Source organism: Haplochromis burtoni, unplaced genomic scaffold, assembly GCF_018398535.1.
Source record: "Haplochromis burtoni strain Fernald_Lab_line unplaced genomic scaffold, NCSU_Asbu1 Contig_16, whole genome shotgun sequence".
NCBI classification, from domain to species: Eukaryota; Metazoa; Chordata; class Actinopteri; order Cichliformes; family Cichlidae; genus Haplochromis; species Haplochromis burtoni.
Genome location: NW_024582377.1, coordinates 3,941,885 through 3,954,395, shown reverse-complemented (window position 1 = coordinate 3,954,395; position 12,511 = coordinate 3,941,885). Strand labels below are relative to the sequence as shown.

Below are 12,511 nucleotides of genomic sequence, written 5' to 3'. Positions count from 1 at the left end.
ACACTTCAACTGTGAGAGACAGAATGTGAAAAAAAAATCCATGAATCCACATGGTAGGATTTGTAAAGAATTTATTCGTAAATCAGGGTGGAAAATAAGTATTTGGTCAATAACAAAAATACAACTCAATACTTTGTAACATAACCTTTGTTGGCAATAACAGAGGTCAAACGTTTACTATAGGTCTTTACCAGGTTTGCACACACAGTAGCTGGTATTTTGGCCCATTCCTCCATGCAGATCTTCTCGAGAGCAGTGATGTTTTGGGGCTGTCGCCGAGCAACACGGACTTTCAACTCCCGCCACAGATTTTCTATGGGGTTGAGGTCTGGAGACTGGCTAGGCCACTCCAGGACTTTCAAATGCTTCTTACGGAGCCACTCCTTTGTTGCCCGGGCGGTGTGTTTTGGATCATTGTCATGTTGGAAGACCCAGCCTCGTTTCATCTTCAAAGTTCTCACTGATGGAAGGAGGTTTTGGCTCAAAATCTCACGATACATGGCCCCCATTTTCATTCGTCCTTAACCACGGGTATCAGTCTTCCTGTCCTGTCCCCCCATTGGACGCAGAAAAAAAAAAACAGCCCCATAGCATGAAAAATCGGTTCCACCCCCAGCCTTCACAGTATGGTATGCGATGTTCTTGGGGTGATTTGCAACTCAGTATTCTCTTCCTCCAAAACCGCACGACGAGTTAGAGTTTATTACTCAAAAATGTTCTACTCTTGGTTTCATACTGCACCTATACATGCTTTTTCTCCCAATCCCTGCTGTATCTCCAAATTGTGCCTCTCGGCAAACTCAGACGGCCTGACAGCACTGGCTCAGGACCTCGTGTTAGCACGACTTTCCGGTATATTCACGTTTTATACCTTTGGCACTGCGGGATTTGATTCCCTGCCGTTGTAGTGTGTTACTGATGGTGACCTTTGTTACTTTGGTCCCAGCTCTCTGCAGGTCATTCACCAGGTCCCCCCGTGTGGTTCTGGGATCTTTGCTCACCGTTCTCATGATCATTTTGACCCCACGGGATGAGATCTTGCGTGGAGCCCCAGATCGAGGGAGATTATCAGTGGTCTTGTATGTCTTCCATTTTCTGATGATTGCTCCCACAGTTGATTTTTTTCACACCAAGCTGCTTGCCTATTGTAGATTCACTCTTCCCAGTCTGGTGCAGGTCTACAATACTTTTCCTGGTGTCCTTCGAAAGCTCTTTGGTCTTTTGGCCAGCAGGAGTTTATGTTACAAGTATTGAGTGTGTGACTGTTTTGTTATTGACCAAATACTTATTTTCCACCCTGATTTACAATAAATTCTTTACAAATCCTACCATGTGGATTCATGGATTTTTTTTCACATTCTGTCTCTCACAGTTGAAGTGTACCTCTGGTGCAAATTACTGACCTCTGTCATCATTTTAGGTGGGGGAACTTGCACAATCGGTGGCTGACTAAATACTTTTTTGCCCCACTGTACACTGTGGTGGGTTGGAGAGGGAAAAATTACAAAAATGATGAACCTTGTCCAAAGGCTAACTATAACGGGGACCTCAATGTAATGTCTTCACTCAACAAAGGGACGCAGGAGATATTTAGTCAGCTGGAAACATCTGGCTTACGGTCTTTCTGCTACTCTAAAGTTTAATTTGGTGTATGATGTCCACTGTTCACATTTAAGTTTTAAGGTCACAACGCAACCTTAGAAAGATGAATAAAGACTGCTTTGTTTTTTATGTGTTTTTTTGTATTTCAACCACTCAGATAAAACAGTGAGGCTGAAATTAGTTCCGCTGCCTATAATCTGATCAGCACTCACAGCAGAGCACTTGGCATGATTGCAATCAACAGTGGAGCAGGCAATAGGCCATGTTTTGCAAGCATAACTCTGTGTTATTACCAATTATGTTTCACGGTCACTTCAGTAACTGTGCTATCTGGTAATGGGGTTGCTGGGAAACAGACACTGCTGTAAACGCAAGGTTTCTCGAATACAGGCTCTGAGCTGGATATTAGTTCCCAGAACAAAACACAGTCAATTGATAACTAATTTTAGAAAAAGCCAGGGGATTATTAAAATAAAGCTGGTAATGAAAAAGCTGTAATGCAATAGTTCTTGTAGTTTGTTAGGTTACAAATGACATGTTCTCCTTTCCTTCCTTCAAACAGGTTGAGAGCTACTGTTGCAAGACTTGTACTTGAAACTGGGCGCTCATCCTTGCAGCAATGGTGTCACTATGCAGGAAAAATGAGTCATCTACTGTATTTCCTACAGGAATAGTACCAGTGAGAGTCTATCCATTTATCCCTGGTTATAAAGAACTAAGAGCCAAATTAATTCACCGATCTTAGTCTATTCATACTCCAAGTCTTGAAAACATTATTTTTTTAGAAAAAAAAAAAAAAAAAAAAAAAAAAATGGGGGGGCTTAGCCCCAGGGGTTATACGGCAGTTCTAAAAGAACGGTTGCAAGGATGTGTATTTAAAAAAACTACAAAATGACCACAGAAGCCAAAACACCTTTCTCTGCGCTCTTTACACATTAAGGCTGCACAAGGTAGAGCATATCTAATTATTAGGGCTGCCACAAACGATTATTTTGATAGTCGACTAGTCACCGATTATTTATGCGATTAGTCGACTAATCAGATCATCATCCACTGGACGTAAAACTACAGCTTATTGCACCAGCAGCATCTGCTCTTATATAACTATCATTAGCTTACAGCTTTAAGCTTTTAAGGTGCTAACTAAAAATAAAGACAAGATGATAGTTTATTCAATTTTAATGAAATTTGCAGATTGTTTCGGTGAAGTTTAATAAACTCCTTGCTATCTAAAATATAACAGGACACCGGAGTATATTCTCCAGCATCTCACACTTCTGATAATCAGCTGTCTGCTTGACGTTTATTCAGCTGTGTAAAAACTATAACTTTAATCTCAGCCAAACCGATTTACTCAGGAACAAATAAAATACTAAAAAAAAAAGCCAAACAACAACATTTTAAGTTATCTAAGTGACTTCATATAATTTTAACCTGAGTACGCGAAAGACGGCGGTGGGTTTGAAAACGAATTTGCCGGGAGTCCGGTGTTCTCACGGCCTAGTGACCTGCCCCCGGCTAGCTATCGAGCTAGTGGGTAACAGACGTCTCCGAAAACGTCGGAGCGCTTTTGAAAATATGTGGTGTCTTGATAAACTGAGCAGATATTTGAGGTTTACACAGCTACATTCTCGCCTGAAAATATGTTAAACGTTTATTTTGTGACCCAGAAAGAATAATAAGAGTAATATTAAAACTAACTAGCTGCCGCCATTGTTGGAAACTGAAGCTGGGCTGCGCTATGAATTCTGGGACACAGCTTCTTCTTCTTCGGGGTTTAACGGCAGCTGGCATCCTTGTACATGCAGTGCTGCCATCTTCTGTTTCAGTCCGTTATTACACTCTTAAATCCTAGCTACTTATTCCTGCGTCTTTTGTCGATCTTACAAAGCTTCAAACGCAGTCGACTATTAAATCAGTCGTCGACGATTTTGATAGTCGACGTAATCGTGACTAGTCGACAAATCGTGGCAGCCCTAATATTTAGGCTTTGTCCTCAAAACTGTCTCTGAAGAAAAAGCCACCTCTAAAATGTCTTATAAATCTTTGGAAGGCTGCCTCTAGTTATCACTCATCTCACTAAAAATACTGGTTTCTGATAATGCAAACATTTATGTTATCTGCAAGCTAAGCATGAGTAAAATAAGACAGACAACAAGGACAAAAATAACCACTCCTTTCATGTAGTGACTGCAGTTACTGGCTCATTGGGGGAGAAATCAACATGAACTGCTTTGATACTCAGTAGTTTAAAGGAAAATATTAAAAATATTCCTTTGTTTAGGCAGTCAACAGATGAGCAATCATGCCCTAATATGCAAAACTGAAATTTTCTTCATTAATATGAGTCAAAATCATCTGTTATTGGGGAAAACTAACTGGCGATAAACCAGATAATTCCTCTAAACTATGTCTTATTTTGACATGGTAAGAGAGAAAAAGCAAACAGGTATTTAAAAACAGATGCTAAATCATTGCAAGTTATCCAAATGGCATAATTATCATAAAAGATTATTGAGATTATCCCCAGTGTTGATGAGCTCCACCTGTTCAGTGCACTTTCCGTTGGGTGTACTGCATTGCTGTTGGTCATTCTCAGTGGACGAGAAGCTCGACATCTCCCAGGGTAGTTTGTTCTTTCCTTTGCCCGCGCTGACAATCCTCCTTTGAAGTGGAAGGTCATCGGTGAGGGAGCCTAAGCTGCCATAGCCATATAATCTGTCACAGTCTGGTTCTGTTCTGTGGCTCCTGGCACTACTTATCCGCCCTCCATTCAACACCCAGTCTAAATCAGCTCCAGAACCATACTGTGGTGAGCACCGCTGGCCCGATTTGAGCACCACCAAGCCGTACTCCACTATACCTTCCGAGGAGAGTTTTGGAAGTATGTGCCTTGCTCGTCTTGCCTGTACAGCTGCCATCAGACCTTCTGCATCCTCATTCAGTTCAACCATGTCAACAGCTTCCATGAGAGACGGCTTTCTCCGTGCATCAAGGCAATGGTCAAAAACAGCAAACAGCTCGAGGGCGGCATGTCGGACCCTCCTTTTGCTGTCTGCCAGGTATGGTGCAACCTCAAAGCAAAGCTTGGGGATGCTGAAATCTTTCCTAGGATGGGTGAGCATAGCTGCCATAATGATGTTAAGGACATCTTCCCGAACCCTGGAATTCTTGTGTTTCAAGTGGCCAATTACAAGATCCAATACTTGCTGGGGTGGAATAGTTTTCATCAGCTGTCGAAACACATTCAGGTATTCATTCCTGGTGACAGTGCGAGTATCCCCTAAAGCCTTTAGGGCGACTAAGACTATATGTTTGAAATATTTGTCTACAGCTGTATCTAGCTTCCGAATTAACAAGTTTAAAACTTGCAAGGTGCCAGAAAACACCTTAAAATTACTATCGTCGAGAAGTCGCGGGAGAAAATTTATAAACGCCTCAATGCCAGCAGAAGGGACTGACTTAATGTCCACTTCTGAGAGGATGTGTTTGAGCTCCTCCACCCCATTTGTACGATTCTGGTAATTCTTCACATCCAGAAGCTGCTCCTGTAGCTCCTGGGTGATCAATCCAGGTATCATTATTGGTACTCTTTTGGTGGATTTGGTCAAATTTTAGAATCCAAGGAAGCAAACACAATCCTGCAAGGACAGTAATGCTCCTCCTCTTTACTTGGTGCTTTCATCCTGAGTGGTTGATGATGGAAAAACCACAGTCCCGTTTGTCAAGCTGTGAATGCAAAATATAGAGAATATAGAGAATTAACAGTCAAGAAAGGGCTTAGCGGTTCCTGTAACACCGCATTAAAATATTTAGCAAGGCAGAGCCACATAACGGTGTATGTTTTTAGCGAGAGTCTCCTAGTGCTCCAGATCGATCACCATGATACGGTAGATAAGGGCGAAGGAACACAACCACTTGTGGCTCTTGGAAACGTAGTTACCACAAAAATGGTTACGATAACCTTTACGTTTGTATGTTACATTATTTCTGCTTTTTTAAATAACTAGTTAGGCTTTGGAAGTGTGTCGATTGGCGCTTTAGCCTGTTATTTGCTACAAAGTAATGCCTTCAATTGACTTACAATTAAACGTTGATCACACGTTACCGCTAAGCAGCCTAATTAGCGAAGCTACAGAGAATCTTAGCTTACTACAACACCACTGAAATGGTGCTAAGCTAACTCGCTGCTCCGCTATTTTTTTTCCGCCGTTGTATGCTCTGTGTGGCTGGGCTAGCAAAGTTAGAAAAACAGCAAGGAAACAGACCTTGCATTTTCTCCCGGTCCTCTTCGGCAACGCTGGGCGACCCTATGTGATATTTCGTCGTCCAAATTTCCATGACATACTGCGGACGCTACAGTTCTCTAAGTGCAGACATTTCCCTGGCTGTTTTAGCTGACGTCTGGAGTGTTGAATGTTTGGAAGCTACAGAGGTATTCACCTCGAGAAGAGCCCCCCTCCCACCCCGTTACTTCACACACCGAAGCTGCAAAATGGCGAATACATGTCGCAAACTAACTGAGTGCTTCCATGGAGACGCGAGCACCAGGCTCCTCCAGGCGGCATCGTCGTCACGGAGCTGCAGCCCAGACTGAGACGTTACAAGGAATCTGAGGTTAAGACTCAAAATAGACAGTGATTATAAATGTGATTATGTGATGCGGGAAAATCAAAGTATTTTACATCTAGTTTTCTTCACTGTATATATTCAGCATGTTTTGGAGTTATGTAACTTCCTGACAAATGTCCATATTTATGTAAATAAAATGTAAAAATTAAACAATACGTTATGGCATGAATATAAAGTGCTGCATTGTGTTACATATAACACACACCCATGTTGGCATAAAATGTAACTCTAAAATAACATTTCAACTTTTTATCCAGTTATTTTTTGCGTCGTCTTTGCTTGACGAAACACACCAACACACAAGACACACACACACACACAACACACACAACACACACACACACAAATATTACAGGTATACTTTCTATTCTTGGTATTTATTTATCACTGTGTAAAACAATGTTTACTATTTCATTTTTTTTTTGTATTCAAAAAAATTTAAACTAAACTAAAATGAAAATGTATAGACGTTTCTTTATTCTAAATATGGAGTATTTTATGCCCCATAACATGTCAGTTATAACTGCTGGTGAGTCGACGCTATTGTTATGCAAATCTATCATGAACTGATAAATTGCGAGGCACTGGTATAAACTAGACTACACAGATTATTAATAACATAATAACAAATAGATTATTATATAATGTAGCTTTAAAAAGCTATAATCTTAAGTTTTTCTGATATTATCTTGTACTTTAAAAAAACTAATCAGTGTAAAATTGTCAGGGTTCTGGGCTGTATTTCTCGTGTTTTTGAATTGTGACTTATGTATATTTCATTTTAATAAGAAAAAAAACTTGCTGTTAAGCTCACAAGTCTTTGCAATAAAACAGCATTCTTCCAAATATTTTTTTAAATTAAATCCCAAAATAGAAATATGAATTGAGAGTGTATACAATCACTGGTCCTGGCACCTTTTTTGTTTGTTTTTTGTCTTTTGGCAAAGATAAATATTCCACATAGAAAAACACATCATGTTGTGAACTTAGTCAGCAGCCAACACCCTTTCCTCCTCTTCTCTGGCCCCTTGCACACACACACAGAAGTTACAATACAATTCATGAAGAGGTCTGATACATCTGGTGCAAATTACTGACCTCTGTCATCATTTTAGGTGGGGGAACTTGCACAATCGGTGGCTGACTAAATACTTTTTTGCCCCACTGTACACTGTGGTGGGTTGGAGAGGGAAAAAATTACAAAAATGATGAACCTTGTCCAAAGGCTAACTATAACGGGGACCTCAATGTAATGTCATTCACTCAACAAAGGGACGCAGGAGATATTTAGTCAGCTGGAAACATCTGGCTTACGGTCTTTCTGCTACTCTAAAGTTTAATTTGGTGTATGATGTCCACTGTTCACATTTAAGTTTTAAGGTCACAACGCAACCTTAGAAAGATGAATAAAGACTGCTTTGTTTTTTATGTGTTTTTTTGTATTTCAACCACTCAGATAAAACAGTGAGGCTGAAATTAGTTCCGCTGCCTATAATCTGATCAGCACTCACAGCAGAGCACTTGGCATGATTGCAATCAACAGTGGAGCAGGCAATAGGCCATGTTTTGCAAGCATAACTCTGTGTTATTACCAATTATGTTTCACGGTCACTTCAGTAACTGTGCTATCTGGTAATGGGGTTGCTGGGAAACAGACACTGCTGTAAACGCAAGGTTTCTCGAATACAGGCTCTGAGCTGGATATTAGTTCCCAGAACAAAACACAGTCAATTGATAACCAATTTTAGAAAAAGCCAGGGGATTATTAAAATAAAGCTGGTAATGGCTTAATAAGTTCTTGTAGTTTGTTAGGTTACAAATGACATGTTCTCCTTTCCTTCCTTCAAACAGGTTGAGAGCTACTGTTGCAAGACTTGTACTTGAAACTGGGCGCTCATCCTTGCAGCAATGGTGTCACTATGCAGGAAAAATGAGTCATCTACTGTATTTCCTACAGGAATAGTACCAGTGAGAGTCTATCCATTTATCCCTGGTTATAAAGAACTAAGAGCCAAATTAATTCACCGATCTTAGTCTATTTTCATACTCCAAGTCTTGGAAAACATTATTTTTTTCAAAAAGCAAAAAAAAAAAAAAAAAAAAAAAAAGGGGGGGGGGGTGTAAGGCAGTTCTAAAAGAAGACGTGTGCAAGGATGTATTAAAAAAACGTACAAAATGACACACAGAAGCAAAACCCTTTCTGCTGCTGCTCTTTATCACATACTGCATCATGAGAGCTATATCTATATTTAGTAGGGCTGCCACAAACGATTATTTTGATAGTCGACTAGTCACCGATTATTTATGCGATTAGTCGACTAATCAGATCATCATCCACTGGACGTAAAACTACAGCTTATTGCACCAGCAGCATCTGCTCTTATATAACTATCATTAGCTTACAGCTTTAAGCTTTTAAGGTGCTAACTAAAAATAAAGACAAGATGATAGTTTATTCAATTTTAATGAAATTTGCAGATTGTTTCGGTAAAGTTTAATAAACTCCTTGCTATCTAAAATATAACAGGACACCGGAGTATATTCTCCAGCATCTCACACTTCTGATAATCAGCTGTCTGCTTGACGTTTATTCAGCTGTGTAAAAACTATAACTTTAATCTCAGCCAAACCGATTTACTCAGGAACAAATAAAATACTAAAAAAAAAAAAAAAAGCCAAACAACAACATTTTTAATTTATCTAAGTGACTCATATATATTTAACCTGAGTCGCGAAAGACGGCGGTGGGTTTGAAAACAATTTGCCGGGAGTCCGGTGTTCTCACGGCGCTAGTGACCTAGCCCCCGGCTAGCTATCGAGCTAGTGGGTAACAGACGTCTCCGAAAACGTCGGAGCGCTTTTGAAAATATGTGGTGTCCTGATAAACTGAGCCGATATTTGAGGTTTACACAGCTACATTCTCGCCTGAAAATATGTTAAACGTTTATTTTGTGACCCAGAAAGAATAATAAGAGTAATATTAAAACTAACTAGCTACCGCCATTGTTGGAAACTAAGCTGGGCCGCGCTATGAATTCTGGGACACAGCTGCTTCTTCTTCTTCGGGGTTTAACGGCAGCTGGCATCCTTGTACATGCAGTGCTGCCATCTTCTGTTTCAGTCCGTTATTACACTCTTAAATCCTGCTATTATTCCTGCGTCTTTTGCGATCTTACAAAGCTTCAAACGACACGTCGACTATTAAATCAGTCGTCGACGATTTTGATAGTCGACGTAATCGTGACTAGTCGACAAATCGTGGCAGCCCTAATATTTAGGCTTTGTCCTCAAAACTGTCTCTGAAGAAAAAGCCACCTCTAAAATGTCTTATAAATCTTTGGAAGGCTGCCTCTAGTTATCACTCATCTCACTAAAAATACTGGTTTCTGATAATGCAAACATTTATGTTATCTGCAAGCTAAGCATGAGTAAAATAAGACAGACAACAAGGACAAAAATAACCACTCCTTTCATGTAGTGACTGCAGTTACTGGCTCATTGGGGGAGAAATCAACATGAACTGCTTTGATACTCAGTAGTTTAAAGGAAAATATTAAAAATATTCCTTTGTTTAGGCAGTCAACAGATGAGCAATCATGCCCTAATATGCAAAACTGAAATTTTCTTCATTAATATGAGTCAAAATCATCTGTTATTGGGGAAAACTAACTGGCGATAAACCAGATAATTCCTCTAAACTATGTCTTATTTTGACATGGTAAGAGAGAAAAAGCAAACAGGTATTTAAAAACAGATGCTAAATCATTGCAAGTTATCCAAATGGCATGATTATCATAAAAGATTATTGAGATTATCCCCAGTGTTGATGAGCTCCACCTGTTCAGTGCACTTTCCGTTGGGTGTACTGCATTGCTGTTGGTCATTCTCAGTGGACGAGAAGCTCGACATCTCCCAGGGTAGTTTGTTCTTTCCTTTGCCCGCGCTGACAATCCTCCTTTGAAGTGGAAGGTCATCGGTGAGGGAGCCTAAGCTGCCATAGCCATATAATCTGTCACAGTCTGGTTCTGTTCTGTGGCTCCTGGCACTACTTATCCGCCCTCCATTCAACACCCAGTCTAAATCAGCTCCAGAACCATACTGTGGTGAGCACCGCTGGCCCGATTTGAGCACCACCAAGCCGTACTCCACTATACCTTCCGAGGAGAGTTTTGGAAGTATGTGCCTTGCTCGTCTTGCCTGTACAGCTGCCATCAGACCTTCTGCATCCTCATTCAGTTCAACCATGTCAACAGCTTCCATGAGAGACGGCTTTCTCCGTGCATCAAGGCAATGGTCAAAAACAGCAAACAGCTCGAGGGCGGCATGTCGGACCCTCCTTTTGCTGTCTGCCAGGTATGGTGCAACCTCAAAGCAAAGCTTGGGGATGCTGAAATCTTTCCTAGGATGGGTGAGCATAGCTGCCATAATGATGTTAAGGACATCTTCCCGAACCCTGGAATTCTTGTGTTTCAAGTGGCCAATTACAAGATCCAATACTTGCTGGGGTGGAATAGTTTTCATCAGCTGTCGAAACACATTCAGGTATTCATTCCTGGTGACAGTGCGAGTATCCCCTAAAGCCTTTAGGGCGACTAAGACTATATGTTTGAAATATTTGTCTACAGCTGTATCTAGCTTCCGAATTAACAAGTTTAAAACTTGCAAGGTGCCAGAAAACACCTTAAAATTACTATCGTCGAGAAGTCGCGGGAGAAAATTTATAAACGCCTCAATGCCAGCAGAAGGGACTGACTTAATGTCCACTTCTGAGAGGATGTGTTTGAGCTCCTCCACCCCATTTGTACGATTCTGGTAATTCTTCACATCCAGAAGCTGCTCCTGTAGCTCCTGGGTGATCAATCCAGGTATCATTATTGGTACTCTTTTGGTGGATTTGGTCAAATTTTAGAATCCAAGGAAGCAAACACAATCCTGCAAGGACAGTAATGCTCCTCCTCTTTACTTGGTGCTTTCATCCTGAGTGGTTGATGATGGAAAAACCACAGTCCCGTTTGTCAAGCTGTGAATGCAAAATATAGAGAATATAGAGAATTAACAGTCAAGAAAGGGCTTAGCGGTTCCTGTAACACCGCATTAAAATATTTAGCAAGGCAGAGCCACATAACGGTGTATGTTTTTAGCGAGAGTCTCCTAGTGCTCCAGATCGATCACCATGATACGGTAGATAAGGGCGAAGGAACACAACCACTTGTGGCTCTTGGAAACGTAGTTACCACAAAAATGGTTACGATAACCTTTACGTTTGTATGTTACATTATTTCTGCTTTTTTAAATAACTAGTTAGGCTTTGGAAGTGTGTCGATTGGCGCTTTAGCCTGTTATTTGCTACAAAGTAATGCCTTCAATTGACTTACAATTAAACGTTGATCACACGTTACCGCTAAGCAGCCTAATTAGCGAAGCTACAGAGAATCTTAGCTTACTACAACACCACTGAAATGGTGCTAAGCTAACTCGCTGCTCCGCTATTTTTTTTCCGCCGTTGTATGCTCTGTGTGGCTGGGCTAGCAAAGTTAGAAAAACAGCAAGGAAACAGACCTTGCATTTTCTCCCGGTCCTCTTCGGCAACGCTGGGCGACCCTATGTGATATTTCGTCGTCCAAATTTCCATGACATACTGCGGACGCTACAGTTCTCTAAGTGCAGACATTTCCCTGGCTGTTTTAGCTGACGTCTGGAGTGTTGAATGTTTGGAAGCTACAGAGGTATTCACCTCGAGAAGAGCCCCCCTCCCACCCCGTTACTTCACACACCGAAGCTGCAAAATGGCGAATACATGTCGCAAACTAACTGAGTGCTTCCATGGAGACGCGAGCACCAGGCTCCTCCAGGCGGCATCGTCGTCACGGAGCTGCAGCCCAGACTGAGACGTTACAAGGAATCTGAGGTTAAGACTCAAAATAGACAGTGATTATAAATGTGATTATGTGATGCGGGAAAATCAAAGTATTTTACATCTAGTTTTCTTCACTGTATATATTCAGCATGTTTTGGAGTTATGTAACTTCCTGACAAATGTCCATATTTATGTAAATAAAATGTAAAAATTAAACAATACGTTATGGCATGAATATAAAGTGCTGCATTGTGTTACATATAACACACACCCATGTTGGCATAAAATGTAACTCTAAAATAACATTTTAAGTTATTTATCCAGTTATTTTTTGGTCTCTTTGTTGAACACGAAAACACACACACACACACACACACACACACACACACACACACACACACACACACACACACACACACA

At 40.8% G+C, this 12,511-nt stretch overlaps 2 protein-coding genes across 2 annotated transcripts in view; both read right to left on the bottom strand.

Moving 5' to 3' along the window:
• Positions 1–6,210, bottom strand: part of togaram1 (TOG array regulator of axonemal microtubules 1) — a gene marked incomplete at its 3' end in the record, with an annotated part of 29,411 nt that extends 23,201 nt beyond the window's left edge. The window contains 2 exon segments of the mRNA XM_005916964.3: positions 4,149–5,331; positions 5,871–6,210. Of these exon segments, the coding sequence (XP_005917026.2) occupies positions 4,149–5,183 (1,035 nt within the window). The 5' untranslated portion in view covers positions 5,184–5,331; positions 5,871–6,210.
• Positions 6,211–9,933: 3,723 nt separating this feature from the next.
• LOC121814100 (TOG array regulator of axonemal microtubules protein 1-like) lies at positions 9,934–12,143 on the bottom strand. Its single transcript, XM_042218277.1, has 2 exons — positions 11,794–12,143; positions 9,934–11,254 (listed from the first exon to the last, which is right to left on the bottom strand). The coding sequence occupies exon 2, from the start codon at positions 11,104–11,106 to the stop codon at positions 10,027–10,029; it is 1,080 nt and encodes a 359-aa protein (XP_042074211.1). The 5' UTR covers positions 11,107–11,254; positions 11,794–12,143; the 3' UTR covers positions 9,934–10,026.
• Between the last annotated feature and the right edge of the window lie 368 nt (positions 12,144–12,511).

Excerpts from the sequence above, each read along its gene's own strand:
- LOC121814100 (XM_042218277.1), bottom strand. The coding sequence starts at position 11,106 with ATGATACCTGGATTGATCACCCAGGAGCTACAGGAGCAGCTTCTGGAT.